Here is a 27,927-nt window from a genome sequence, read left to right on the forward strand (position 1 = left end):
ATAGCTTTTCAACTTACATTTAGTCTATAATATGTTATAAATAATTACGGTATTGTTTTTAAGTTACAGATAATATATACAAAAATAAAGTTACTGACAGAATAAACTGCGATGATCCATTTTGTGCTAAATTTTCGTCACGTTATGTCTCCTTCGTTACAGCGGCGACTAAGGGGACTATACTTTGGGAGTCCAAAACATGATTAAAGATTTTCCGACGTAGGAGAAAATGGATTTCTGATACGTGTAATGCTACCCTATTTGGAACTATTACGCGTAAGTCCCCGAGTAAGCTCCCTATATCCATTCACTCCCGCTTGAAATATATTTACTACATCAGAAGATATTTATTTGTGACCTGCTGCTCTCTTCTGTGCGTAGGTAATATACATATAAACAGCTGAATGAGAAATTGTTTTTAAAAATTTCAACTGAACGTTGCAAGAAATCTTAGATAATCCAATGTTATCGACAACAATTTTTCATCTTTAGTAAACTTAAGCATAGGATCACTGTTCCCAAAGACCAATAACACAACTGCAAAAAAGTAATTTTTCAGGGAATGAAAAAAACAATTCTATTTAGTCGTACTTGTAATTAAATAATGTTAAAATTGATGAGGTCTGTTGTTAGCACGTTTTGATCACTTTTACATTGTATTAATCATAAAGAGACATTGCTAAAATTTACTCCTTTCCTGCAATAATGTCATTGTTTTACTAAAATTGAAAATTAACATTCAACGCTTTTGTAAAAAATGTTATTAGTTCACATAATTGAAATAGTGACATGCACTAGTACCAAAAATGTTTACTTTTATTCCAACCGAATCTTGCAAATAATTGCCAAAAATTCTAAATATAAACGTTTATCTTTTTATTTCATGGTTTTTTCTATTCACGCTTAAGATCGGAAAACGCGTTTGTATTTTATTCACAATATTAACGAAAAATACCGTTTTCGATTTGATCTGTGTTTCGTGAAAAATCTTTTTAGCACATATTGTTTGCTCGTAGAAAGGAGCATCTTTTTCAAATACGTCCACGAAAATCGCTAATTGGGTGGGCTCAAAGTATTAACAGAACTGCTGCGTAGGAGCCGGCGATTCACTGCAAGGTTTGATTAAATTCATTTGCCACTGTTTACCTGACCTTCTCTCTCCCCGGCCCCTCTCTATCTCCTTGCTCTGTCTTTCTCTCTTCGGGAGCCTTCAATATTTAGCGTTTTTCCATCGGAGTCGTTTATTTTTTCTGGTTCGTTCGTTCATCCATCCCAACGTTGCGAAGTTGTATACCCCCGTAGAACTGGAAACTGCGAACGGTGCACGTTTCCCGCTACACGCAGTTTCTGATTTATTTTCATTTTATCCCATGCAACGCGGAAGGTATATTACTATCGGAAGGCAGGTTGGAAATGATTTCTCAATCGGTTTGCTTCTGTATATTTTATTCCGTGTCAATTCGTTAGCAGCGGAGAAATACGGCCAACCCAGCCGGTATCAATCAATCTGTCGAATGAATTCGCCCATAAAACGCTTTAATTACTGCACGTTTCTGGGCGTACACTCACAGGTATGACAGTAATCACGGACAAAGAAATTCAAATTATACAGAATGATTTCGAAACAGTTGAATGAAGTGTCTTGCTTTTATTTCTGTATTCATTGTAAATATTCAAAGTAATATTTACATAGAACAATATTGCATGATATTTCAACGACGAAGGCGTCACCCGAAGGTAAAGTATAAAAATCACATGTGGTTTTAGTATCTTCAGTAATCTTCAGAATCATATAGTTCTTGAAAATTTATTGCAGCTAACTTTCATATTGACATATTTTCCTTTATGCATCAACATTAGCATTAGAACAATATTATTCTGAAAATAATTGTCAAATTCCGTAGGGAAGATTTTTGTATAATGAAGTTCCGATGCAATTTAGATTCATAAGATAGTAACTGGCGGTAAATTCGTCTCCAAGATTTATATTAATATGTATTTCGTAAATGAAATATATACGAAGAACAAATAAAAAGTTTGTGTAAATTACTTTGGTAACCAGAAAACGTATCAGTCTTCGTCGTTGAATCGAGCAATCTTGAACTCGATCGACTGTTTCGACGATGTAAAATGCACCTACCAGCTGTTTCAAGCGACGATCTGGAATAGATTCTATCGTGAAAAGTGGTGGAAGCTCGCGGAAGGCATCGTCGAAGGAGAAAAATCTAATAGATGATCGAAATCGAGTTTGAGCCCCTGTAAGAAACTAGCCGTTCCAGCCTTCTTCCTCGTGTTCGGCGTTACTCCATTGTCGACACTGTCGCCCCATCAAGCTTGAAATGAAATCCTGTTCGCATTTGAATCAGTCGGTAACGCAATCCATTAGCCCATAACAGCCAATACTCGGAGGACAGAGTGGAAGGAAACGACTCTAAAATGGAAAAAGAAAAGAGGGATGAAGAAGCTTAAATATAAGGTGTAGGATGTCACGAATGATTAGTCTTGACTATGAGTAGATCCCATTCAACAAAGGAAAAACTATGTCACTGCTATTTGTTATTAAATCAATTCTTTTCGCTGTAAACGGTTCCTCCTCGATGAGAATAATATACGTATATGTGAATCTATTTTGACCATTGTTTACGAATTTTTCAATTAAATTCAGATAAATTTATATACAACTTATTGTTTTTGGAATTATCAGTATACATTATGTATGCACATGCAGAAAATACATTTAGGTATAGAAGAAAATTATTACACAAAAATTTCCATACTAATATCATTACTTATTCTGACAAGTGTCTTTCAAACTCTCTAGTAAATACTATGACCTACTTTTCAGAACAATAATCTTTCACGTCCCACCTAGTCCACAATTGACAAGAGGGGACATTTCGGTACACTTACTTCATTACTGCTATTTTTTCGAAGTTCTTATCGAATATAATTTTACAACATATTTATCTATTTTTTTATAATGAAAAAACACACCTGTGACTAGAAAATTGCAAAGCATGATTATACATTTTTTGTTAAGAAAAGGGTATTTACGATTCTCTGAGCTGCACTTTAGTGTTGCAAAACAATATATGTAAACGAGTAAGAGAAAGGTATAAATACAATATACAGGGTGTCTCAGCTAACTTGATCACCTCGAATAGTGATTTAACGGTACATTTTATGAAAATTTTGAGGTGTGGAACTTAAATTGCATCAAGGGGCACATCTTATAAGGGACGTGCTTCTTTGTGGATGGAGGCATTTCAGTGATTTTAAGGTCACCTTGAGTTTTTTTTTACGGAATGACCTATTGAGTAATAATGTATCGACCCTCATGCGTCCTAAACCTAATAGTTAACGAGATATTTACAAAATAATTTTTAATACGTACTTACTATCTGGAAGTTATAGGTGCTTGAACTAATTCCCCTCAACTTCAATACATTGCTTATTTTGTAAATATCTCGTTGACTATTTGGTTTAAGACGTACGAAGATCAACACATTTTTACTCTGTTCACACTTATTTCCCTTCATGTAAGTACGGAAATTCATAATAATTGATTGAATTATTGTTAGTAACTTCTCCTATTTCTTTAAATAAAAGGAAAGTTGACAAAAATGACAAGTTTCAATTTTTAAGGAGCCATTTCGCTACTTAAAGTAGGCAATAAAGAGATATGTATCCTTTACATTGCATTACACAGTATGATCGGTAAAAAAATAAGTTCGAAATATACAATTAACTTTTCTCGAAGGAGGCATTGCTTTCAAAAAAATCAACTTTGAAAATTACTCTGAAACGCGTGTATCCATCATGGTAGGAAGTAGAAATGGAATTCAATGAACGGATGTGCTAGCAAAATCCTACTCAATTGCACGCATAGCCAACAGATTTTCAAGGTTGATTCTTTCGACAACGGAGTTTCAGACAAAAAAATTTTATTCTATATTTTTGACTTATTGTTTTATGTAGAATTGGCTCCTTTCCGGTTATACCACCAATTACAGATCACCCTGTATAACTTACAATTAGGCAACATATATTTATGCAAATATACATTTTCGTGGATTAGCTCCCAAAAACTGGAATCACATAGAAATCTGTTTAGTGTATCAAGACTTATACGATCAGGTTCTAAAGCAGATAAGAACCCCATTACACTGTTATACTTTGTACTACATCGAGTTTTGGATAGTCTTCTGCGTGTTATAAATGCAGGAACTCCATAGCTTACTTGTACAAATATTTTTCATAAAATATATAAAGTAAATCCATTCCAATTGTAACGATTCTGTTGATGTCTCCTTTTTTTTCGCGCGTATCTAACGTTAAGTGACGCTGTTGCAGCATTATCGAAGTGATGTAGCCACGTCGATGAGTTTCGTATCCGTGAAAGACTCGATGCCGTTGTCGTTCTCCACGCCTCAGGCACGATAAAGACATCGTGTTTAGAGCGAGATTCACAGCGGCGATAAGCCAAAGTACAATGCTTTGAATACCCATCCAGCATCCCGATAAGATCTTAACGTCCTCTAAGAGTAAACGAAATTAAATTCGCTCAGTGCTTTAAGGGCAGCGAACTGCAGCCGTTAACACGAAAGCTAGAGTACCTATAGTACTCGGATACGGATAGATACGAGAAGCATGTAGCAGGGAGATCGATACGTTTCTTTCCCTTTCTCTTTCTGTGTATCCTCCCCTTCTCCTACACCTCCTCCACCTCCTCTTTCTTCTCTCTATACATATATCTCGTCGAGCATTCCCTTCCGGACACTCCGCGCGAACAACGGGGGATTCGGATCGGTTTTCATTTTTTCCTTTCACTTTCCGAACTATATGGATTTCGTGCCAAACGTCCGGCTCAGTTGACAGCTTGCAACCGGGATCGCACAGTTCACAATAACAGTATCGTTTAGATAGTCCAGCTGCGTGAAATGTACGATAATATAGGTATGCGCTCGTTGATGATATCTTCGCGTACGATATCGCGAAGGGATACGAACCGGTCGTTTCGTTGCACCGCTAAACGGAAAAATTAGTCTCGTGATTCTAAATACGTCCTGTTTTGATTGATGTAGATAATCGTATATTGGTAATTTCTGAAACATCGTAAGGACATCCGGAACAGAGTAAAAAAAGAACCAAAAAACTTACAGGAACAAGTTTCCTGAAAAAAAAGGGCAACCGTGTATAGTTAACATGGAACAGCATATTTATCGTACGATCAAATTTGATTTAATAGAAGATAAGCCATCCACGATCGTAATTACTTCGGACGATTACGCGTGCTTCAACGTAGTTTAATGACTTCATTATTCTTCGTCGCTTACGCATTATTTATATTACCAGCACAGCCGCCGTATTCCCCGATGCTTTTATGACGAATAAAAAAGACGGCGAACGTGAAGGCCGATGAGACGTGGCACGAGATAAATCAGCGCGAGACGATAGGGATTATGAGCCGCGGGTATACATACATATAACGCCGAGTACCTGAAACGATTTTATTCCTGTCGGTGACCATAAAATTAAATGAACCGGCGTTCCATCCGTGTTCCGTGTACGCCTTCCCTTGTATTTACCTCCCGGACGCGGGAAACGCGGGAAAACGACGGGAGACAAAGAAGCACCAAAGGAAATGGTAATATGGAAACGAACGAGGCGACAAAAAGAAACAGAGACGAGTCCCTCTTACAATTTCGCTTGGGACTGATCGCACAAACGTGAAAGGAAAAAACCAGGCGTTGCTGGTTGAAGGTATGCGTTTGATTTTTCGACGGAGTCCCGGACTCCCGGATCGTATGGACGCACTCCGCAGGGGGATGACAATGGCGTCCCATGGGAGGACAGGCCTACCAGCCACCCAGAAAACCACCCCCCCCCCTCTTCGTCCCCCGAACCTCTTCATCGTCTCTCGGTCCTCCTGATTGTTTCCTACGCGGTTTCTCCGCTCTCCAGATCTATCCGAGTCTATCTATACAGATTATTCGCGCTTCACCCCCTCGTGTCTCGTCCACCGTATTTTCCTTCCTTTCACTCCCGTCCGCGCAAACATTCACCACTGGGCACCTTCGAAAATTTCCTGGAATTCAATATCCATCGATATTTTGTATAATTCATGAATGAATCGTTCACGTTTTGACTGAAATTCTGTCTCTCGTTTCTCCCGTTCGTCTTTTCGAACCTCTTTGCGCGTTTTTACTTTTATCTTACTTTCGTGCACGTACTACGATTTGTGATACGTTCATCGATATTACCGCGTGTTTTTACTCGGAGATTTCTTTGCTCTTGAAAATTTTTCTTTCAACACTGTGTAACGTTATTGGTATATTTTCTTGGTGATGTAGCGAAACAAATGGCAATATTATCTTACAACATTCTACATACAGTAAGATTGATATAATCTCTTCCGTATCGTATACCTGCCTCATGAATATTTTCTATGTACAGTGCTTTTCAATCACTTTTCTTAGGAATGTATTTTTACTCGCCGAAACACAAATTACGTTTGAATAATTTATAGCAGCAATGCATACGAATGTTGTAAGGAAGACCAGGGACAAACGTAACAATTATTCTTTTTCGGTCTGCAACTTTTGAATAGAGGAGAATTTTCAGAAACTTTTTATATGATGAGAAACCTGGATTATTGGACAACATAATCAAACTTTAAAACTTAGAATATATTATACCAGTTTTTTGAAATAAGATTTTCCTTAAAATCACACATTTGTTACTTTTGTTCCTACCCCTAGGGATTATTGTAACACCGCATCTAAACTGAAAAAAACCAACTTGTAAGCTAATTTTTGTATACAACAAATAATGTTCCAAAACTATTTCGTCTTCGTTTGAAAACACCCTGTTTCTCGATGTATAACAACCAGAAGGTAGACCAGTTTGACCCTTTACAATTATATTTTTTTGCTTTTTAATATGTCGAAAAAATGTCACGTAGCATAGTTTAACCGATTTTGAGTCTGGGAGACACTTCTTCGTTTGTAACCTCTTTGGCAGCTAATTTATGTAATTCTAACAGAAGGCAGCCCTTGGTCCATGTTCCTTTTACGAATAGTTTTGATATTCTGGAAGGAACTTTAATCCCATGATTGTTAAAATAGCATACCTGAAAAACCAAAGGACATAAACTACTTAAGAAACTCAAATTATTATCATAAAAAATGTTTCATCTACCTGAAAATACATTAATTATTTAATATACTACGAAGACTTTCAGAAGATTTTACGGAACTGAAACAAAAAGATACACAATTGAACGAGATAATGCAAACTTACTTTTGCTATAATATTTCAATAGGGTTGTCGTATTAGGAAAACCACTTACAGCTGCGTGTTGGCGATAACTGAGGTGGATGACAAATGGAATTTGTGTAGTAAGATGGGAGGAGAGGAATGTTGGTTGATCGACATTTGTTTTATAACTGTTACATTCGTCCCGAATTATGTTTGTTCTTGATCTCCCATAATCCTATTTAAATCCTATTTGTTAATTATTTACGATGATTATAAGCTTGTCGAGTGTAATTATTTGAAGCGTTAAAAAGGACTGTAAATTTGACATAAATTCGAACAGAAAAATCATTTGTAGAGAACTTCTATTACAGTTTTATGTATAGTGTGTCATCTATAGTTATCACACGTTCGAAATGTAAAATACCTGATGAGGCTGAAACATGATTCGAAGTACAACCAAACTAGGAGTGGTTTTATATGCAAAAATACAGAAACGTAGGAACAACACAATTGAAAAGTGCGTCGAACACGCGTGCTTTTGAATGTTCCCCGCGAACGTGACTGACTAATGTCAACTATTTCTACTTGTAGTAAACTAACTCTAGGACAGTATTTTCTGCTTTCAATGTATTTTAATATTTTCGGCTATATAAATTTTATTATTGTGAGTAACAAATAATGTTCTACCAATATAAAATATCTGTAAACATTAATACAAACACAAATAAATAGTAAGAGTAAAAAACATGTAAGTTATGAAAGTTGCCCTTCAGTGTGCACGTGTTTGACTTCAAAATTTATCTCCTCAAGAACAGAGTTTCGTATACAAAAAGTTTGTACATTTTTTAAATAGTATTTTTGCACGATTAATTACCCTATTTTCAATTATATAATGGATATTCCCATTCCTGTATAATTGTACCTATAGCAGTGTAAATGTGGAACTTTCTAATCCAATACCCATTCAATAAAACAATTCTTAGAAGAATGTAACATTTGACATTTTCGTAAACGGGTATAGTAGCCTCGTAGTAGGTAAACTTACAATGCCGTACGGTCCTAAAGGTCAAAGAACACGTGGTCGGGGGTTTAATCTAAAGAAATGCTGAATAATAGAGGCGAGTAGAGCGGGGCTTGCGATTGGCTTATGCAATATTCAGACTTACTTTCCGGCCAAGTTCGCGTTCTAATTAAGTTCTCGACGTTGAAAAGCGTTAAGTACCTTGTCAACCGTTTAACTGCAGTCCTTTCTGCTTTCAGATTCTTCCTTAAGTTCTTTCTCAAGTGCAACCAGAACTGCCTCAAGAATGCCGGCAACCCACGCGATATGAGGCGCTTTCAGGTGAGTTAGCACGTAAATCTTTTATGAGTGATACGTTGTATACGTTTACACTTTTATTAGTTCACTGAAAATACATATTACCACACAAGTATTATTGACACATTACACAAAAGTTAGAACGTTAAAAGTAAATGGGCAAGAATACAGGTAACCTTTACTATTCCTGTTTAAAAAACATTTTCTAAGTCTCGTAAAACTTACGAGTAACGTAGGTATGGTTGTTAGGATAATAGAATTGTGGTACTTTAAATCAACTTTTATTAGTTTTGTAAAACTGACGTCTTATACATATAAGTTGTTTTTTCACTTGTAATTTGTATTGATAAATTCTTACATCATTATAAATTGTTATACATTCTATTTTGTAATTATAAGGAAAAGAATTATTTTAAAACTCACAATTATATATACAATATATGTATACATACATGTATATGTACATTGTACACAAGATTTTTAAAATAATTCTTTTCCTTATAATTACAAAATAGAATGTATAACAATTTATAATGATGTAAAAATTTTGCATATATATATATATATAGTCTGATAAAACTACGAAATATACTGTTTTTAAATGCTTTTCAGACCGTTCCGTATACATATAAAATATGTTTATACATACATAATCATGTATACAATAATTCTGGTCTTCAGTTTTGTATAACAAAACATTTCTAGACCTGCTTTATAAATTTAATTTGAAGTTATTCTATAAATAACGTTGGAGAAATATACATTTTTTCATAAACAGAGGATAGAATGCAACCATAATAAATTAATTAAGCAGAAATAAATTTAATATCTAGACAAAACAATTTTGCAAATAGAACTTTGTTTTTAAGAAAAATTATTGACATTTGATGAGTAGTCTGTTATTCTACATATAGAACTCGTCTGGTGTGTCTGTTCATTTGCTGCCGTTTCTACTTATCACGTGGACAAATACACAGGTCTCAAATCAGTCTATGCAAAATAATATATCGTTAAATAAACTCCCACTTAAACTGACTTTTCCATTGCGTAGAAATATTTTAGGGGAATATAGATATGTGTTTGGTTATCATAAAAATATATACGAAGAGTTTTACAAATGGAGTAAGGTAAACTTTGCTTAATCCCTGATATTTCTTCGTTCGTCTCTAACACGAAGTTGCTAGGCCCAATTCAGATTAAACGAAAACTACCAGACCGTGCAGGTGTTCTGATTTATGTTACGGTTAAAAAATCAATTGATGTTAGTGCGATGAAGTGAAAGAACCTGTCTATTTATTCCGTGGAGTACTATTTGTGTTATTTTTCGTGCTAATTGTGGGCCATTACTTGTTCATATATTATGTGTGCCTTAAAAGATAAATAGAGCGTTAAAAATACAGGTCAGTGATGATGAAATATTACTTTAACCAGTCTCAAACTTAAAATTATCATGAAAAAGGTATGTGTTTTATTTTATTTATAAAAAGTAACTGAATTCTTATTTATTTTGTGTCTTAACCTTATTGCACTGTTTGAGACAAACTGAAACTACGTACATATCAGAAACAATGTTTTCTTATGTAACAATAATAAAATAATAAACCTCAAATAATGACTTGATAATAATAAAAAACATACATAATAATATAATAATAATATAGACAATAATAAATAAGTAACTGGTCATGACCTAGCAACAACTGTCGCGGAATAAGCAAAATGTTATCATTATCGTAGCGTAAAGCTGCGTCTACACTATGTAGCAAACAGTGTTACATAACAGATTGTTATATAACCTTGCTATACACATGTTTTTATAACTCGTTACAAGACTATACCTTTTACACAAGTCTGTATAACATTTCGCATCTCATTATTAGTAATGGTATCACATTTGATGGATAACATGTAACTTGCTACATAACACGGAAAAATGTTATATAACATCATGTGTATCTATACGACACTTTTCTTTCTGTTTTTCACACTTAACCAGTATTTCGTAAAAATTTAATCTTATATTCACTCAATTAAATACACTTACAATTAGTGAAATCCTGCTAACCTATTATTTGTTTGTATGATAACTGACGTAATTACATCCTTCACTCACTTTCAGAAGATGCAAACATTAGCCCCGTTAATAGACAAATTCTGAAACTATCATAGACTTGCCAGAGTTTACCCTATTAGATATTCAACAGTCTAATGCTTCTAATTAGATATTACGAAATCAGATTGAAATTTTATCAGAACCGGGAATTGCTATAGAAAAGTCTATCGTGATTCGGGTCACGATTCGTGAAATTATAGGGGCGGACGGACGGAGACGAGAACACCGAAAGTCCCCCGCAATTGCGTGACACCGTATTACCGTGTACCGCGACTGTGGATGCGTACACCTTCCCCACTCGGCGGCATTCTTTTTAATTTCCAAAAGGAAAAGAAGTCCGTCGAGGAAACGAGCAATTTCTCGATGGTGGTCGGCTATCGTCGAAAGTTGAGATCCCCATCCAGGAGACGTAATCCAAGGGGTTGGCAATTAGCTCAGCACGGCATCAACCAACCCACCCCTGTATCCGTTCACCCTTCCATCCCATCTCCGTATTACGGTTTCTCCTACTCACCGACAGCCATATCTCGCCACTCCGCCCATGCCCGGGTAAAAAGGTAGAATTAAAAAATATATTACCCGAAAGTTCTCTGTCTTTTCGCTCACTTTTATTTGATTCGAGCCTCCTGTCGTGTCATTCCAGCCACCGCATTACTGAGCAAGACACAACGGCTTAAGAGTATAAGCGGATGTTTTAATTGTGAAATTAATTATGATAATTCAAGGTAGCATTGCTGTTATAACATTTGTATAGAAACGCGTAATCTGTGTCATGTTTGCATCAAAGGGTAAGAAAATAAAACAATTGTAAGTCTGTTAAGTATCCTGCATATATAATAATTGAGATGTGAATTCTTAATGCTTTTTCCAGTAAATTCAAAAATATTTCTTGTCATATCTTTACCTTATCCAAGATTAAATTTATTCATTACATATTGCAACAAAGTTCAGAAATTTCTACAGAAATATGCATACATACGTATAGAAGTGTTAGATTATAGCAATTTAAAGTATATTGATACAAAGAATCTGTTGCATAATTTTCATAAGTTACGATAAAGTTATTCACGTTAATAACATTCACTCGAGTTTCCGAGTAAAAGCAAACCAAAGTTAAGTTGTTATCGCGCTTTCAAATTTGTTTAGGAATTGCTTATTGCTCGGAGTTGCGAATTAAAATTTTAGCGGCACACAGCTTTCCCTTCCGCACAAAATTTCTCTCGCGAAGGACCGTCAGGTTATGCTCAAGCTTGTGCCGGGCAAATTCGCACTACGTTACGCGCCAGGTAATACGAAGCCGACCAACGAAGAAAGTTGCCAAGTTGCAAAAGGACAAAACTTCCGGCATTTACCGACCGCCCGGCCGATTTTATAAACGTTCTTTCTACTTTCTCCCGAAAATCGTCGTCCTCTTGTCCATGCTCGAAAAACTGGAGGTTAAATACACGGCTTGTTTCAATCTGTGATAAGGGTTTACGCACAGCAATATTTTCTGTGTATTATAAAAAGAAAATATATATAACGAATAAATCAATTAATACTACACATAATGCTTCGGCCTAGTCGTATACATAGTAGTATAGTTATATCCCAAGATTCAGTCTTAATGAGATTATATTCATACATTTGTATGATAATATCTATCATACGTGTAAATAGGGGTGTCACGAGCGTCACGAAATACATGGCGAATACATATAGCGTGATGCAGCAAATCAGGCTGCATTGCTCATTCACAGGAAGGTGTGATTAGCATGTGTACGCACCTACATTACACGTACACCAAATTACAGCGTGTTATGTGACGCAATTATCGTATAAACATCCTGCTAAATTTCACATAACAATGATCACTAAAATTCTGACAGATTGATCCGATTTGTTTACTAGTAACAATGATTATTATTTATTAATAATGATTATTTATTAACATAAGTTTCTTTATTCAATACTTTGAAAACGCTAATGTCTATGTATTTTGTTAATTTAATGTTTCGTAATTAATTGTAAAAGTAATGAAAATTTCTTATCATTACTTTAAATGGAATCTACTCGGAAAATATGGGAATACATTATAGATACATATTTTATTGTTCGAAAATGGACCGAAAGAACTTGTTCTCAAAGTTTCACGGAATTTTCGATCGAAATCTCACGTTGGCGAATTTCAATCTTCTGTAACAGGTGGTCATTTCCACGCAAGTAGGAGTAGAGGGGCCACTGCTGGCAGTCTCGGACAACATGTTCGTTCACAACAACAGCAAACACGGGCGCAGAGCGAAGCGATTGGATCCCAGTGATCCTGGTGAATACAATAGTAAGTATCGCAAATCATAGACACAAACGCCGTACGAAAACACATATAATCGAGAAGTAGTGACTGCATCCGAATAGAAATTATGTAAATACAGTAGAGTCTCCTGTATCCGAATAGCCATTATCTCAATGCCCTAATATTCGAATTTTCTGCTATTCGAACCTTCTGTTATCCGAACACTTTCGTCTCCCTATTAATTCGGATACGAGAGGCTCTATTGTATTTACATTACAAAACTTAATGTTACGTAACACGAGCCAGTTAATGTGTTCATTACAAAACTGACAACGACTATAACGTGAAAATGATTCAACTTAACTTGAATGTAGAGTATTAAACGATGCTTTCATTGCACTTTGCTTCCACTCCAACAACGCCTTTAATGTTCATAATAATTTCATTTGATCGCTACCCTTTGCTCCACTGCTTACAACGAACAGCTTATTCCAGACTTTATTTGTAACAGTAGAAGTACCTACATTCATTGCGAAACATATAATATGTTTACAAAACAATCTGGAATTTACCGAAAGGATGTTAAAATCGCGACATTACGACTATGAAAACATTTCCATCAAACTAAAGTACTTAAAACTGCTAACTGCAATGCTAGAACTCCACGAATTTGGAAATTTTACAATATCATTGAACGATTACAATATAATCTATTTCTGCCATATACTTTGAAAATTCTAAAATAATCTAGTGTCTTCAATCTTAACAACATTTCATGTGTTCTCTGAAATATTTTTCATAGGATAATGACAAGCGAAAGTGTTGTCCCGTCAGAATGGAATTGTTTGAATCCGCGAATGAGAAGCCAGGGCGGGGAAGGATGGAGGAACCCGAGGGTTGGTTTCTTCGAGATCGGTATAACGACTCGAGAGCCATAGTAGAGGGAGGAATCGTAAGAGGACGAGAGAGGGCGTGCTCGGAGGATAGGATATAAGGAGTCATAGGGCAATTCAGCAAAGTTTGGCGTCGACCGCGCATACAAACGGCTGATATCGTGCGGCCACCCCTCAACTACGCGCTCCTCTCTTTTCCCGGCGTTCTTCTTCCAGCCTTTCTTTCTTCCTGCGCAAAGGCAAGATGTAAATCAATGGGATGCGGGGAAAACGGGGATCGCGCCACGTTCTCTGTGCTTCCTTCCTTACTATTATTTCCCTCCATCCCTACGCGCTCGCTCCTCTCCGCAGGTTTCAACCTTTCTTTCCGCCTTGCCGCCTTTTCACGTCTCCATTTTTATCTGGTGGAACAAAAAAAAAAGGAGGAAAAAAAAATGAGAAAGGAATGCCAATCGGACCTTTTCCCTTTCTATTTTTTTTTCTTCTTTGCACTGATCTCGCTATTACACCTTCCTCTTAGTAGTTGGGGTTGCGTGCTGAGTCATGAATAAATAATTCATGCTTGATTTTTGAAACATGCAATAGATTGTCGCAAAAAATATTTAGTAGGAGGGCAAAAACAGACTGGTAGAAGCAATGTAAACAAGAAAGAAATAGGAAAAAGGACAAGATAGGATGTCGTGAACAGAATACACTAAATCCTCGATGAGTGTTCTAAGGCTCCTCAGCACTGAACGTTAAATATTTCATAAACAAATGGCCATACGCGGCTGAAACAAATATCATTGGCCTCAGAATTCTAAACTCTATCACTGTGTTAAAACTCATTAAAAAATCAACGTTACACCTGGGGACCTCTCCTTGTCAGTGCCAAGGAGCTTTCGAATATTCACTGAGGATTTACTGTAAAGAGAACTATCACGTTATTTATATTGACATTGAGTATGAATTTTTGTAAACATTCCGGAAAACATTTCATTCGTGTTTACCGGTACTTTAACGTTAAATTCAAATGATCAAAATACTATACAGTATTAAAATTTACGAAATATCAACAAATCTATATGTACTGGTATTCTCAAATCTGAACATAATTAAAGACAATTTCCGTTTGTTTTAATTTGTTCTAGTACTATGCAAAATATTCTGTTATTTTCTAAAGTGCCTGATACACACTCGGAACGTGCAACCAAAACTTCCTACATAGTAGAGCATTTAAACCGTTCGAGTAGAGAGAAAGCAGCTTGGTCATGAAACTATGAAACAATTAATGATGCCGTTCTTGGTGAAAGTGAAAGCAACTTTTTCTGAAGAACTTCCCGAGTATTTACCAGGATGAACGAAGTTATATCGCGATCTCACAGTGATCAGAGAGAATCGGACCGAACATGTTGGAGCACAACGGCTCCTCGATTTCGACGACGGTTTGGTGGTAAAAGAGGAGTTCGGGAGTAGAGAGTAGCACCCCTTACTACTCAGTAATGGTACGGGGGATTTTATTTATTCCGGGTTGGTACGCTTGTTCCGGCCTCCTCTACTGAATCCCTCTTTTCAACCCTCCTCCTCCTCCTTCTCCTCTTCCTCCACCCACACCGACTCCTCCTTCCACTCCACCTCTTCCTACGTTTCTGCCTCATACCATTTCGCCCGACAATTCTCCACCAGAGTGGTTGCCAACGTGGCTGACTCTGTTTAACGACTTTCTTGTACATTGAACGCAATAAATACCTGCGTCCCATTCAAGAATCCTCATTTACACCGGAATTGCAACTCTTTAACGCCGCGATCTGCTCTTATATTTAAATCGCCACATATTTTCGCGCAATGGAAAGTACATATAATCGAATAAAATGTTATCGTATTCCTATACAGTTTGACATTCGCATTAAAACACCTTTATAATCCTGACTACACAATATATCGTAGATGAAAAGATTATAAGAAAGCGTAATAAATTAGGAATTTAAAATTGAATCTAATGTTTTAGTACACTTTCTCAAAGGACAAATTAATATGTACTTGTCAATGGTTTAACGCAAACGCCGAGAGTGACCCGAAACACAGAAGCCTTTTCCGCGTTACTGTCTTTGAGCACGGGACATCCACTGTCGAGATCTCTTAAGCCTTCGAGATTTAATAGCCAGAACGACGCGTAAGCACTCGAAGGTGGAAACTGTTTGAGCATCACTGGGAGCAATATACCATGATGTCAGCCACTCTGCCGTTGCTCCGTTCTACCAGGGTCGGTACCGGGGGTGGCTTGGCTTCGCCGGGGTACAAAATGATATCATTGGGTTATAAATTCCAAGCAGAGACACCAACGGCCCCGATCGCCCCCCCCCCCTCCTTCTTGTTACAACTCTTCTCCGGCCACTCCGACCCTCAGTCTCTTCCTCCCTTCTCTCTTTCTCTTTCTCTTTCTACGCGGTGACGTCTTTCTCCCTCATAGGTTCTCTGTCGTTTTCCCTCCCTCTTACTTTCTCCCATCCTCGTGGCTTGAACTTGCTTGCCACGCTGCCACGGAAGATATATCTACCACTCGGCCTCGACCGAATAAACAGAATATTCAGATAATTTTCCGTATCCCACCCCTAACTAACTGTCTCAGCTCACCTCACGCAGTTTGCTGGAAAGGAGGCGGAAGGGGGATTCGCGTAATTTCTCGGTTTATTCTCATACGAGTTTTTTCCCCTTGTACACCGTGTATTATTGTTTTTATGATTTATGTACGTGGAATTTGAACGAGAAATCTTCCCTGATATTCTTCGATCTTAATGATCACGAAAAATATTCTGCTTTAATTCTTTCGATACTTATCTACTCGTCAGTTGAACAATATGAGAAATACTTGCAAATATTATTCCTATGAAGATATAGGTAAACAAATTCTAGTAATAATGCAAATGTTAGGAATTGACAATAGTATTGCACTGCTCGTCAGGATTATAAGACACTGCAAAATTTTTCAAATCCATTATCTTCCATGTATTTCTCGTACATAAAAACATTGTGATTCATAGGCGTAGCCAGGGAGCAGGGGGGCACTTGCCCCCCCCCCCTGGACAGAAAAAAGTTGGATTTGCCCCCCCCCTCCCAGAGTTACAAAATTTTTGCTTAATATTTAATATTGCAGTATAATTTAAAACACAACCAATAGCCTCTCTAGTGTTCTGTGCCCTCAGTGTCTGGCTACGTACAGCCTTTTTCACTTTGGCAGTTGATGTGTTAATACCCTTGCCCCCCTCCCGCCCCCCGACTGATAACTTGGCTGTGCTCAGTTATCATTTGTTAAATTATTAATAAAAACGACGCTTCTGTTAACAAAAATTAATGTTGCTAAATTTAATGTATTAATTAACATTGTACTTGTAATTTTTGCCGTCATCAGATTTATAAGACACTCACGGTCTTCGTTCCTTTTTTGTCCTTATTTCATATTAATGAGGATGTGTGTGATAACACACATGTGTCTAAGGTGTCATGCTGATTAAGGTCTTGGTTCAGCGCATTATAGTGTATTTAAAAAATAACACTGTTCACCACGTAAAAAAAATTGCAATTTTCAATAGGCGTTTTTAGTAGATATTTAAGAGTTGAATACGAATATGCAACCCGTTTCTTTCCAACACGTCCGGTTTTTGAAAAAATCAATTTTTTTTTAAATTGCAAATTTTCAAATTTGAAGCTGTGTTGGGCTTTTACAATAATAGTTATTCAGTTTCTTTTCACACGAAATAATTCTGCGCATGTTTAGCGCTTCCGTTACGCTGATTGTGAGTGGTAGGCAAGGCGACCGCTGTTATTGAGTACCACTATCGCCGCTGCATGTTTTGCTGAACCATTTCGCTTCCCTATTTAAAACAACACAGATTTTGTAACTTTCCTAGACACCTTCCTCAGTAGAAGGGTCTGCTCTATCGAGGGCTATAATTTGATTTTCTCTTAGACCCTTAGTTTTTTAAATAAATTGACGAATACCAGCAAAAATAGGTACGTTTTCGGTGTCCTTTCTAATTTGAACATTCTTTAAACATATTTAAAGTCTATAATATAATAACAGTTTACATCATTTTGTTCGGAAGAATCCAGAGAATTATTTCGTGTCAAAGGAAACTGAATAACTATTATTGTAAAAGCCCAACACAGCTCCAAATTTGAAAACATGCAGTCTAAAAAAAAAATTGATTTTTTCAAAAACTGGACGTGCTAGAAAGAAACAGGTTGCATATTTGTATTCAACTCATACATATCTACTACAAACGTCTATTGAATATTGCAAATTTTTTTACGTGTTGAACAGTGTTATTTTTTTAATACATAATAATGCGCCGAACCAAGATCTGACCTAGATACGTGTTAATCAGCATGACACTTTACACATCTGTCTGTTACCACACACTTTCCCATTAATACCAAATAAGAACAAAAAAGGAACGAAGAACGCGTGTCTTATAAATCTGACGAGGGCAGAAATTACAAGTACAGTGTTAATGAATACATTAAAGTTAGCAACATTAATTTTTGTTAACAAAAGCGTCGTTTTTATTAATAATTTAATAAATCACAATGTTTTCATGTACGGAAAATACATGGAAGATAATGAACTTCAAAATTGTTGGGGTATCTTATGAACCTGACGAGCAGTGTAACTATTTACGTACTAACTGCCTACAATGTTACTCGATGTCTAAAAAACAATAAACTACTAAAGAGTCGTTCAGACCTATAATTTCAAACTTCTGTCTTTATACTATTAGGTCTCTACACGCCTGTACCCCTTCAAACACCGTGCATTAAAGCGATATCGCCAAACGAGGGGTGGACGTCTGGAGGATCTACAGTGATAATTATAGGTGAAAATTTCTTCGATGGGCTTCAAGTAGTTTTTGGATCGATGTTGGTTTGGAGCGAGGTACGTGAATCGTCCCATAACACAAGACAGCAAACATTAAAACGATGAATAAAAAAATTAACATTTGATAACTTTATGAAGTCTTTATGAAGTTTCCAAATTTCTTATTTTCAGTTAATTACACCAAACGCAATCAGGGTCCAAACTCCGCCGAGGCAGATACCAGGCGTCGTCGAAGTCACACTATCGTATAAAACTAAGCAATTTTGTAAAGGGGCGCCTGGAAGATTCGTTTATGTCTGTGAGTGTAATCACTATCTTTTATACGATACAAAATGTTAGAACATTTGTTGGAGATTATTCGTTCAGAATTATGCAGGTACATATATGTAGGTATATACGATTGTTACATTCCATCTCAGGAAGTAACAGCAACATACAAAGTGCAAAATTGGTAATATAAAACAGAATGACACTTCAACTGACATGTATAACATGTAAATATAACATGTCTTAAACTTAAGACCATGTTTTAAACAAATAACTACAAACAGTAAACGAGATTGGGTTATAACCAGGACACCGTAAGAATAAAATTTCATTAACTCTGACATTTATAAAATAAAAAAGAAATTGAAATTGGGGTTTACTAAGAGAACATCTACACCAAAATATATCTTACATTTAAGTTTTTTAGGAAAAAGAGAAATTCAAAAAATATCGAATTCAAGTAGATACAACCTACATTTCGCAGATACGATTTTGCCCCATAGTCTGGATAAAAGCGGGTACCGTACCCGATATACCCCCTTAGCATCTGTGGCGACGGAATTCCTCCAATTCTTCAGATCCCCAGCGACTTTAATACAGTTAATTTACACTTTAATACACGACAAATAGTATAATGTATACCAAGAAGTACTTACCTAGCACTTTCTCTAGTTGTGAAGATTTAAACCGATAGAAAATTAGATTAAAGCACTCAAAAACACAGAAAACATCATAACCCTGGTTAGCATACGTGTATCGTGATCGGCGTTTGATGATGAACTAATGCGAATGACTGCGATACGTGATTAAAACGACGTGAGAAATTTTAAACCCGTTTTATAAATAATAGTAGGTCCCGGTTTTACCCAATTATTCGGTTTTAGGCGGATCTCTCCTCCTTAAATTAGAAACTTTTATTCAATTTTGCTCATTTACATATCGTCCCTGGAAGTAATATATTCTGTTATCCATTTTTCAGCATTAAACGAACCAACAATTGACTACGGTTTCCAAAGGTTACAAAAACTTATTCCACGACACCCTGGTGACCCCGAAAAATTACCGAAAGAAATTATACTGAAAAGGGCGGCGGATCTTGCGGAAGCTTTGTATAGTATGCCAAGAAGCGGAAACGCGGGAATCACAGGTGCTCCTAGGAGTCCTGGATCTGGTCATCCACCTGCACCGCCTACTTCTAGTTCGGCGACAGCGTTCAACTCGTATACTGGGCAGCTGGCAGTGACGGTACAGGAAAATGGTAGTGCGGCGAAATGGACGGACGGTAAATATTAGAACGTTATTCTATGCTGCATAGGAGACGGTAATTATAAAGTTACACAATCAATTACGAAGATTAAATAGTAGTTCTACGTAATTCCTTAAACCGTCTGATCACATTCTTTTCTGACATGACTGTACGATAGATTGTGTAAAATATTATTAGCAATGTAAAAGAAAAGTTCGGGCATGCTACACGTTTTATATGAAAACACGAAAATTTTCATTCTTCAGATTGACCAAACATTATGAATTAGAATGAAACAGATCGTATTCGAATAAATTAAAAAAAATTGCAGAACAACCTAAATTGTACGAAGAGACCTGTACTAAAATCATTTTCATTCGAATTCACCTTTCAGTTTCACTTTTATTCGAATTCACTTTATTCGCGTAAGTTACAAAAGCTACAAAAATATCTTGTTTCAACGAGTTTCATAATTTATTATCAGCAAATCGTCAAAACATTATTTCGAACAGGGATTAAAGTGATTAAATAGGTCACTGTTTCGTGGTTCTATTAGCACGAGGAAAGTCGTCTGAAATCGCAAAACACATTTCCCCTTATATTTTACTTGGTTCATCGTCACAGAGCATTAGGCAACAAGTTACGAACAGAATGATGAAATACTGACGAGTTCGTCTGACGGGCAGGTTTCTATTTTTAGACGGTAATTCCGTGACGACAGGAGCCAATGCTGGAGGCGGAGGCGGCGGTGGTGGCGGTGGTAGCGTCGGAGGAAGCGTCGGTGGCAACGTCGACGCCTATAGGCAAAGCAGTAGCGCGAGTCCACGTGGGGTTGTAACCGGTGGCGGTTATTGCGGAAGTTCAGCAAGCACACCCCACAGTCACAGCACCAATGGGAGTTACTCTGTCGCGAATCCGTACGCCAGTAGTCCAACCCTTTACACGTCGCGTAAGTATCAGTTCTATGCTCTTTAAACCATCCGTGCCCTATTCTATATCGTTGCTTTAACACTTGTTTGTGTAATTCGAAATTTATTTAAATACCGTTTAAATACCGTATCATCATAAATTCTTATTGTAATAAATAGACTGGCGGAAATTTATGCAAATACAGTTCTTTATGAAGTAATCTATAGAAAATGAAACAAATAGAATCATAGGTACTTTATTAATAACTCCATCCTGATTTCAAATTTTATGAGAACTTTGTTACAATTTATCGAACCTTTTAGTGCTCCAAGTTTCAAATAATCATCTACGCAATAAATGTTTCAACGCTTTCTATTTAGAAGAATATAGCCTGAGAACTCTAGCAAACGAAGCGCGTTTAAATTGCTCATTTACAAGGTGTCTCACTGCACTGTACCAAGTTGTATCTTTAAAAGACTGAGCAGTAGAAAAAATGTACATTGGGGAAGTTTAAATAGTATCGTGTAGTGCATCACTGGTGTATATGTCCTCTTCGAAAGTGGGGGTCTTTCAAGAATTTCGAGTTCACCTTTATTTTTTTAAAAATATAACTATATATACATATATATGATTATATATACGTCAGCTGGTGCGTTTTTTTTTATTCTCTATAAAAAATTATTAGTGTACTTATGTCGAAAAATGATTAATTTAAAAAATATTTTAACTGCAATTTTACATTTTATTTGAACCTAGCTTCAACATTTCTTATGTGCGTCTACTCGTGTTTACTAACGACTTCAATACGCTTCTAGGCATTGTTTAGTCGAATATTTTGAAATGTTGCAGTTAAATGAAATACTTTTGTATCGATTAAATGAATGATGGAGTGCTGATCGCAAACATGAAAACCTTATGAATACAGAAAAGTGACCAATCATCCAATCTAATTACTTTTCGACACATGTACATACATAACTTAGTACTTTTTTTATTCAGAATAAAAAAGCACATCACTTGATAAATATAAAAATTTGCAGTCTTACTTTAAAAAATGAAGGTGACCTTAAAATCTTCAAAAGGCCTCCACTTTACGGCACAAACATATGTACCATGATGCATCATGCATCATGCGAAACCCATTTAAATTTGTCCAGTGAACTTTATTTCTACCTCCTACCGTTTTAAGAATATGTATAACTTTATTCATTTGCGCGTGATACCCTGTATATGTATTCTGTAGAATGTATGCCAGCAAAAATGTAAAAATTGATAGAATTCCCAAAGTGTTATTACTTCGATACAATTCGATATGCAGTTTCTTATAAGGAGCATGTATATACTATACATATATGTATACATGTACGTGTATACGAAATCCTAACACGCATCCGCTTCCTACGTTTAGTATTTCGTTCAAGTGCACGCACATTATGATTTTCCCTTATGTGAAATTTTCATTTTAGCGCACGAACAGTATGGCATTTTCTATACGTCCGGGGACGGGAGTGCGTTCGCCCCCGTAGTACGACCACCGACTACCTCAGTCCCACCGCACTGGTCCACACAGCACCACCTCGCCACAGCCGCCCAGTAACCGCTAACCGTCCACCATCACAACCACCATCATCACCACCACAACCACCCTATGCACTGCGATTAAAGAATTATGAGAAACATTCACGAGAGACCAGATTCGAGAATGTATGTACACACGTTCATTTACGAACCGTTGAATAACCCTTTTCGCTTATCGTTAATTAATTTTTAATTATCTCAGTGCTACGCCTTAAGAGGGTATTTTCTAGACTTTTCAACAAATCGATTTCTTTTGGTCCCATTTTCTGAAAGTATAATTTTCCGAAAAATATATCTGCGAAAGGATATGCTGGAATTCGTAAAATTAACGAATTTATAGATTATACATAGGTAGTCGGTTATTAAGTTCTGTCACAAATTGATGAATTGTTGTTCCTACACATTGTTATTCTCTTGTTAATTGTTAATACCGTATGCGACAGAATTTATTACCTGACTATGTAGATGTTTTAAAAAAGACGACACGCAACCCGCAGCATGCAATGTACAAAGCTTTAAACGCGTTTTTTTCGCAACCGTATTTTTTTAAAGGACCGGCACGTCATCTCAAGTTCTACTTGACTAATTGAAATTCACATGTTTTGTACACCTTCGATAAATGTACAGGTACTGCACGAACCAGCATCACCAAAAATTATTTCCTTTTCTTGACTTCTCTATCACTCAAAATACGAAGAAACACGAGGAACTGAATATTCAAATTTCAAAATGTCGCCATTTTTTAAAGTTTCGATATTATTTTTCATGCTGGTTCACGCCATAGCCACACTAAAAGTAATCAAGAATCTTTTTGGTTTTTTTCGTTTCAAACATGCAGAATGGCCGGAATCGTATCAGTCAATATGACACTTTCTTAATAACTTCTGAAATACAATTTTCTTATATGTATACTTTCGAATGATTTCTGCACTTCGAATCACGTACTGGTTATATGTTATGGGAAATCTGTTAGGAATGTTGGAGTATTTTCTAAAATGAAGTACTGATTAAAATTTCTTTTGATATTGAAGTTAATTTATTTACATTTAATGTTAAATTTGTCAAGATACGCTTGTAGAAAACATGCATTTACATGAAACTATACAATATTACAATGTTGTTTAACATTTCTTCTAATTAAAAAATATAATTTAGAATAAAGTTTAGCACTGTAAATAATTTCAGTTCTGTTAGGAACTAAATATTATATGTTGTGTTCATCGTGTCACTATTGGTGCAATTTTTGATTGCTTAAAATACTAAAGCAGATTCAAATATCTTATATTTTAAAAAATATATCTTCAAGGACTTTTTCATTTCGTGGAATATATAACTGTTGTTATAAGATCAAATCACTGATTTGTACAGATATCTAACAACAGCTACTAAATTAAGGGTAAACAGATTTGCACGTATTAAGTCGTTTGTTGAAAGAGTAAGAAGCTTTATTATTATCGCGATATGTAAGGGTCCCAGTAATACGAAAGTTGTTATACCGCTTATTGCCGTTGATATTTAAGTGACCCACTTAGCCAACAACATCGTTAGTATCATTAGAGTGGCAGTTTTGTTGGCACGTGTCTGAATGACGTCAGGAGTACAGCTCGTTCTTCATCTTGTAATGTGCTCCGACCTTCGATCCGATACTACGTGCAATTCATTGATGTCTCCACAATGTGCGGGGTGAGTCACGTAACCTGCTACAAATCAATGTAACGGTGAAGTAAACGATGAAGATGTCTAAAAAAATGTTTAGACGAATTTTATAACTTCCGCAGGGGGTGAGGCGAGGACGGGGGGTTGTTTCATGCTTTTCTATGAAATGTAAAGAAAAATTTATTTAAATACAAAATTCCAAATAACGAAGAAATATGACAATCTGTTTATTGGTAATCTGTGGAATAATTATTGAAGTCATAATTATAGATACCCATAGTATCTTTTTTATAGTATATAGAAATTTAATAAACTGATTAATGTTATTTTTATCGGGTATGTATTCCTCAAAATACCAAAACGAATAACATTATATATTTCTAATTAACGGTGAAGTATATTTAAATTCAAAAAACTATTTTTATTACATTAATAATGTTTTTATTTTGTTTACATAGTAGTAGCTGTCTAACAAATGTAATTAACTAAAAATTATCGTATATTAACTGTCATTAACATACGCTTGCCCTATTATATCGAAGTATTTAGTGTTTAGTAGAACTGAAAATACTATTTTATTACGAAATAACTGGAATATGATTATAAAAACATCTAGAATATAATGTATTACGGGTATTTCATTAAAAAGAAACTAGTAAACCTTCAGATTTTAAGAATCAAGTAAAGATTTTATTACCAAGAACGCATCCTTTTTTACAGTTACTTTCAATTTACAGAATTCTTAGACATTTTCACGCGTTGTTTACCGTATATGAGACGTCGATTTGCAGAAGATTTCATGACCTCCTATATTTTTATACATATACAGTGTATATTTTTGAGTATATAGAAAGTTAAAAAGAATTCCAAAGAAACCAAAAGAAGCATGTATGCCCTAAATAGATATTATTACAAATTGTTGATACATGTTTTCGAATTATGGGTTAATTTGTAAACGTTTAAACAATTTGTTTACACCAGATTAATGAATGAACTTAATATAATTGTAAACGAAAAGTAAATGTTAACTTTCTCTGATTTATACACGTCTGTTACGCTTCTCTGTATTTATTAATAATTACAGAATGTATTTAATTTTTTATTTTGTTTATAAATACAAAACTAATTTATCAAAAAAGACAACAATCCATAGCTGTAAACTATAAAATAAACAATAATAATTACTTTTTAATATGTTTAGTACATATAAATATCATTTTTCTAAACGTATATACTATTCTGATGTACGTAAATTCGTAAAACCGATCTTCATATAATTAATTTGTCCTAATTTCCTGAAATATTTATCAGTTATATTTAACAATTAAAAAGTCGGAACAATTTATCAGTATATTAGTCTAAACTTTAACACAGAGCTACTAGCATTGTGTGGATACTAAATTAAATATTTAATAGAGTGAAGGTACTTATTATAGCCTAGCTTAGGTTAAATCGCTGTCAATTGAATTATAATTGATATTTTTGTGTGTTATTTGCCTCAAAGTAAAGAGAAATTATTCATGTTTCATGTAGTATACGTTAGAACTATTAAACCTACAAATTTTTAATTGGGCCTCAAAGAACATAAAATATACAAAAACGGGCTCTGAATAAAGTGTACCTAATATCGCCTACTGCAGAAATGCTAATTAATTCATGTATATATATGACTTTCTAAAGTCATTTTCATATATGTCTTTATTATTTTTTGCAATATGCATGTTTTTGGATAAATTGTTTTATTAGGATTAGGTTTAAAATATGTATTTATGATAACAATACAGGAATAGTATTTTTAAAGTATTTTATTTTTTACGTTCAATTATACATACTGGACGAATACAGTTAATTTCGGTTGCTCTGCAAATCTTGTATTGGAAAAAAATTCGATATTGGCAACACTAAATGTAGGCGGGATTGAGAACACCCATACTGGTAAAAGAAAAACGTTATTTTCATTCAGAAAAATTTTTTAGTAGAAGGTTAGGTACTTTTGCAGTCCATGATCGATAATTTTAGTACCTGTTTTACGAGATATAACGAGTGACGATATTAGGAACATGGAGGGTATTAGGTACATTCACCCTATGTGTATAATAAACAGCGTGCTAATAAAAATATGAAACATTTCCACAGGGCGGATTCTACACACCAGACTAACAGTAAGACGAAAATCAAGAATGATGAATTTGCGTTCGAGGCTTGGTTTCCGAGTTATTAATTGTTGAAAATACAGGAAAAATACGCGTGAAATACATACGTTCGACGCGATGGATTATACTACTTACAACAGTCGATTTCCAACTGATACAAAGTGTCGAATGTATCGATCGATGGCCTAGTTAAATTTAGAATGAAATACAATCAAATGAATGACAACAACCCGTGAAACAATTGAAAAGCACGCCTCTAAAGTAGAATAACCAGGCATGTCAGGCGTATTTTGTCCGTATTTTCAACAATTAATATCTCGGTAACGAAGCCTTGAACATAATTTCGTCATTCTTGATTTTCATCTTAGTTTTGTGTCTAGAATCCATCCCGTGAATGTGTCCCACATTTTTATTAACACCCTGCATAATACGATATAACGTAGTTGTATACACTATGAAATGTACAACACCTGGCAAAACGTTTCCGATTACATGCATTATGTAGTACGAAATTCACTGAAAATATACATATTATAGAACTATAAAATACTATCATATAAAGATAAACTAATGGGAAATTGAAAAGAGGTTAATACGGAATAAATAATAATAAAATAACACAAACTTCTATTTATTATGAAAAAGAAACACGATAAGAAATTAAATGTTACATGGAAAAAAGTTTCGGATTAGGACAATACCTGGAAAAAGTTTCCGATTATAGTTAGAATAAGTACATTCTTGAACGTGGGAAGTGCAGATTATAAGTATAAACACAAGAGATGACCATAGAAATTTTTCTTCGGAAGTTCAGCTCTTCTGAGTTAGTTAGTTAATCGTACAATTTCGTCCAATACTACAGAAGCAAGTGATAAGTTCAGTATTCTACCATACAAAGTGTATTCGAATGATATAATGTTAAGAATACTCAAACTTTTGAAAGAAGAGTTGCACAAATCATAAGACGCAGTCGAAGTATACTAAACGTCAAATAAAAGCATAACTGTTTCGCGCATCTCGAATGAGCAGGAGAGGTCTCTCGAACCCCTGGTTCCCCCACTTTCTCGCTTTCTGTAATAGGGACGATAGAATTTGTCGTACACCGGGTGACATAATGAAGTATTTCTCAAAACATGAATACTTACGAATTGGCACGTTTGTACCTCATAGTCACTCGATGTGTGATGCTACACGAGGCATAATGATGCTCAATTGTTTAAGACGTTGGTAACTAAGGTAACCGAGAGGAATATATGCAAACAAGACCGAAATCCGTAATTTCGAAGTTACAGTCTTATTTCGTTTTTAGTGTCTTAAACAGAAAATATAACGAAACGGGAAGTGTATCTATTCACAAAAAATGTGGCCGCCCTCGTATAACAGCTACACGAGATGATAGAAAATTGA

At 35.4% G+C, this 27,927-nt stretch overlaps 1 protein-coding gene across 1 annotated transcript in view; it reads left to right on the forward strand.

Moving 5' to 3' along the window:
* LOC107189529 (transcription factor collier) overlaps positions 1-22,730 on the forward strand; it is a 131,147-nt gene extending 108,417 nt beyond the window's left edge. The window contains exons 7-13 of the mRNA XM_015578087.1: positions 8,521-8,602; positions 12,876-13,008; positions 18,614-18,768; positions 18,883-19,009; positions 19,958-20,260; positions 20,925-21,173; positions 22,600-22,730. Of these exons, the coding sequence (XP_015433573.1) occupies positions 8,521-8,602; positions 12,876-13,008; positions 18,614-18,768; positions 18,883-19,009; positions 19,958-20,260; positions 20,925-21,173; positions 22,600-22,730 (1,180 nt within the window). The remainder of the gene's footprint in view (positions 1-8,520; positions 8,603-12,875; positions 13,009-18,613; positions 18,769-18,882; positions 19,010-19,957; positions 20,261-20,924; positions 21,174-22,599) is intronic.
* The last annotated feature ends 5,197 nt before the right edge of the window (positions 22,731-27,927 follow it).

Source organism: Dufourea novaeangliae, unplaced genomic scaffold, assembly GCF_001272555.1.
Source record: "Dufourea novaeangliae isolate 0120121106 unplaced genomic scaffold, ASM127255v1 scaffold151, whole genome shotgun sequence".
Classification (NCBI taxonomy): Eukaryota; Metazoa; Arthropoda; class Insecta; order Hymenoptera; family Halictidae; genus Dufourea; species Dufourea novaeangliae.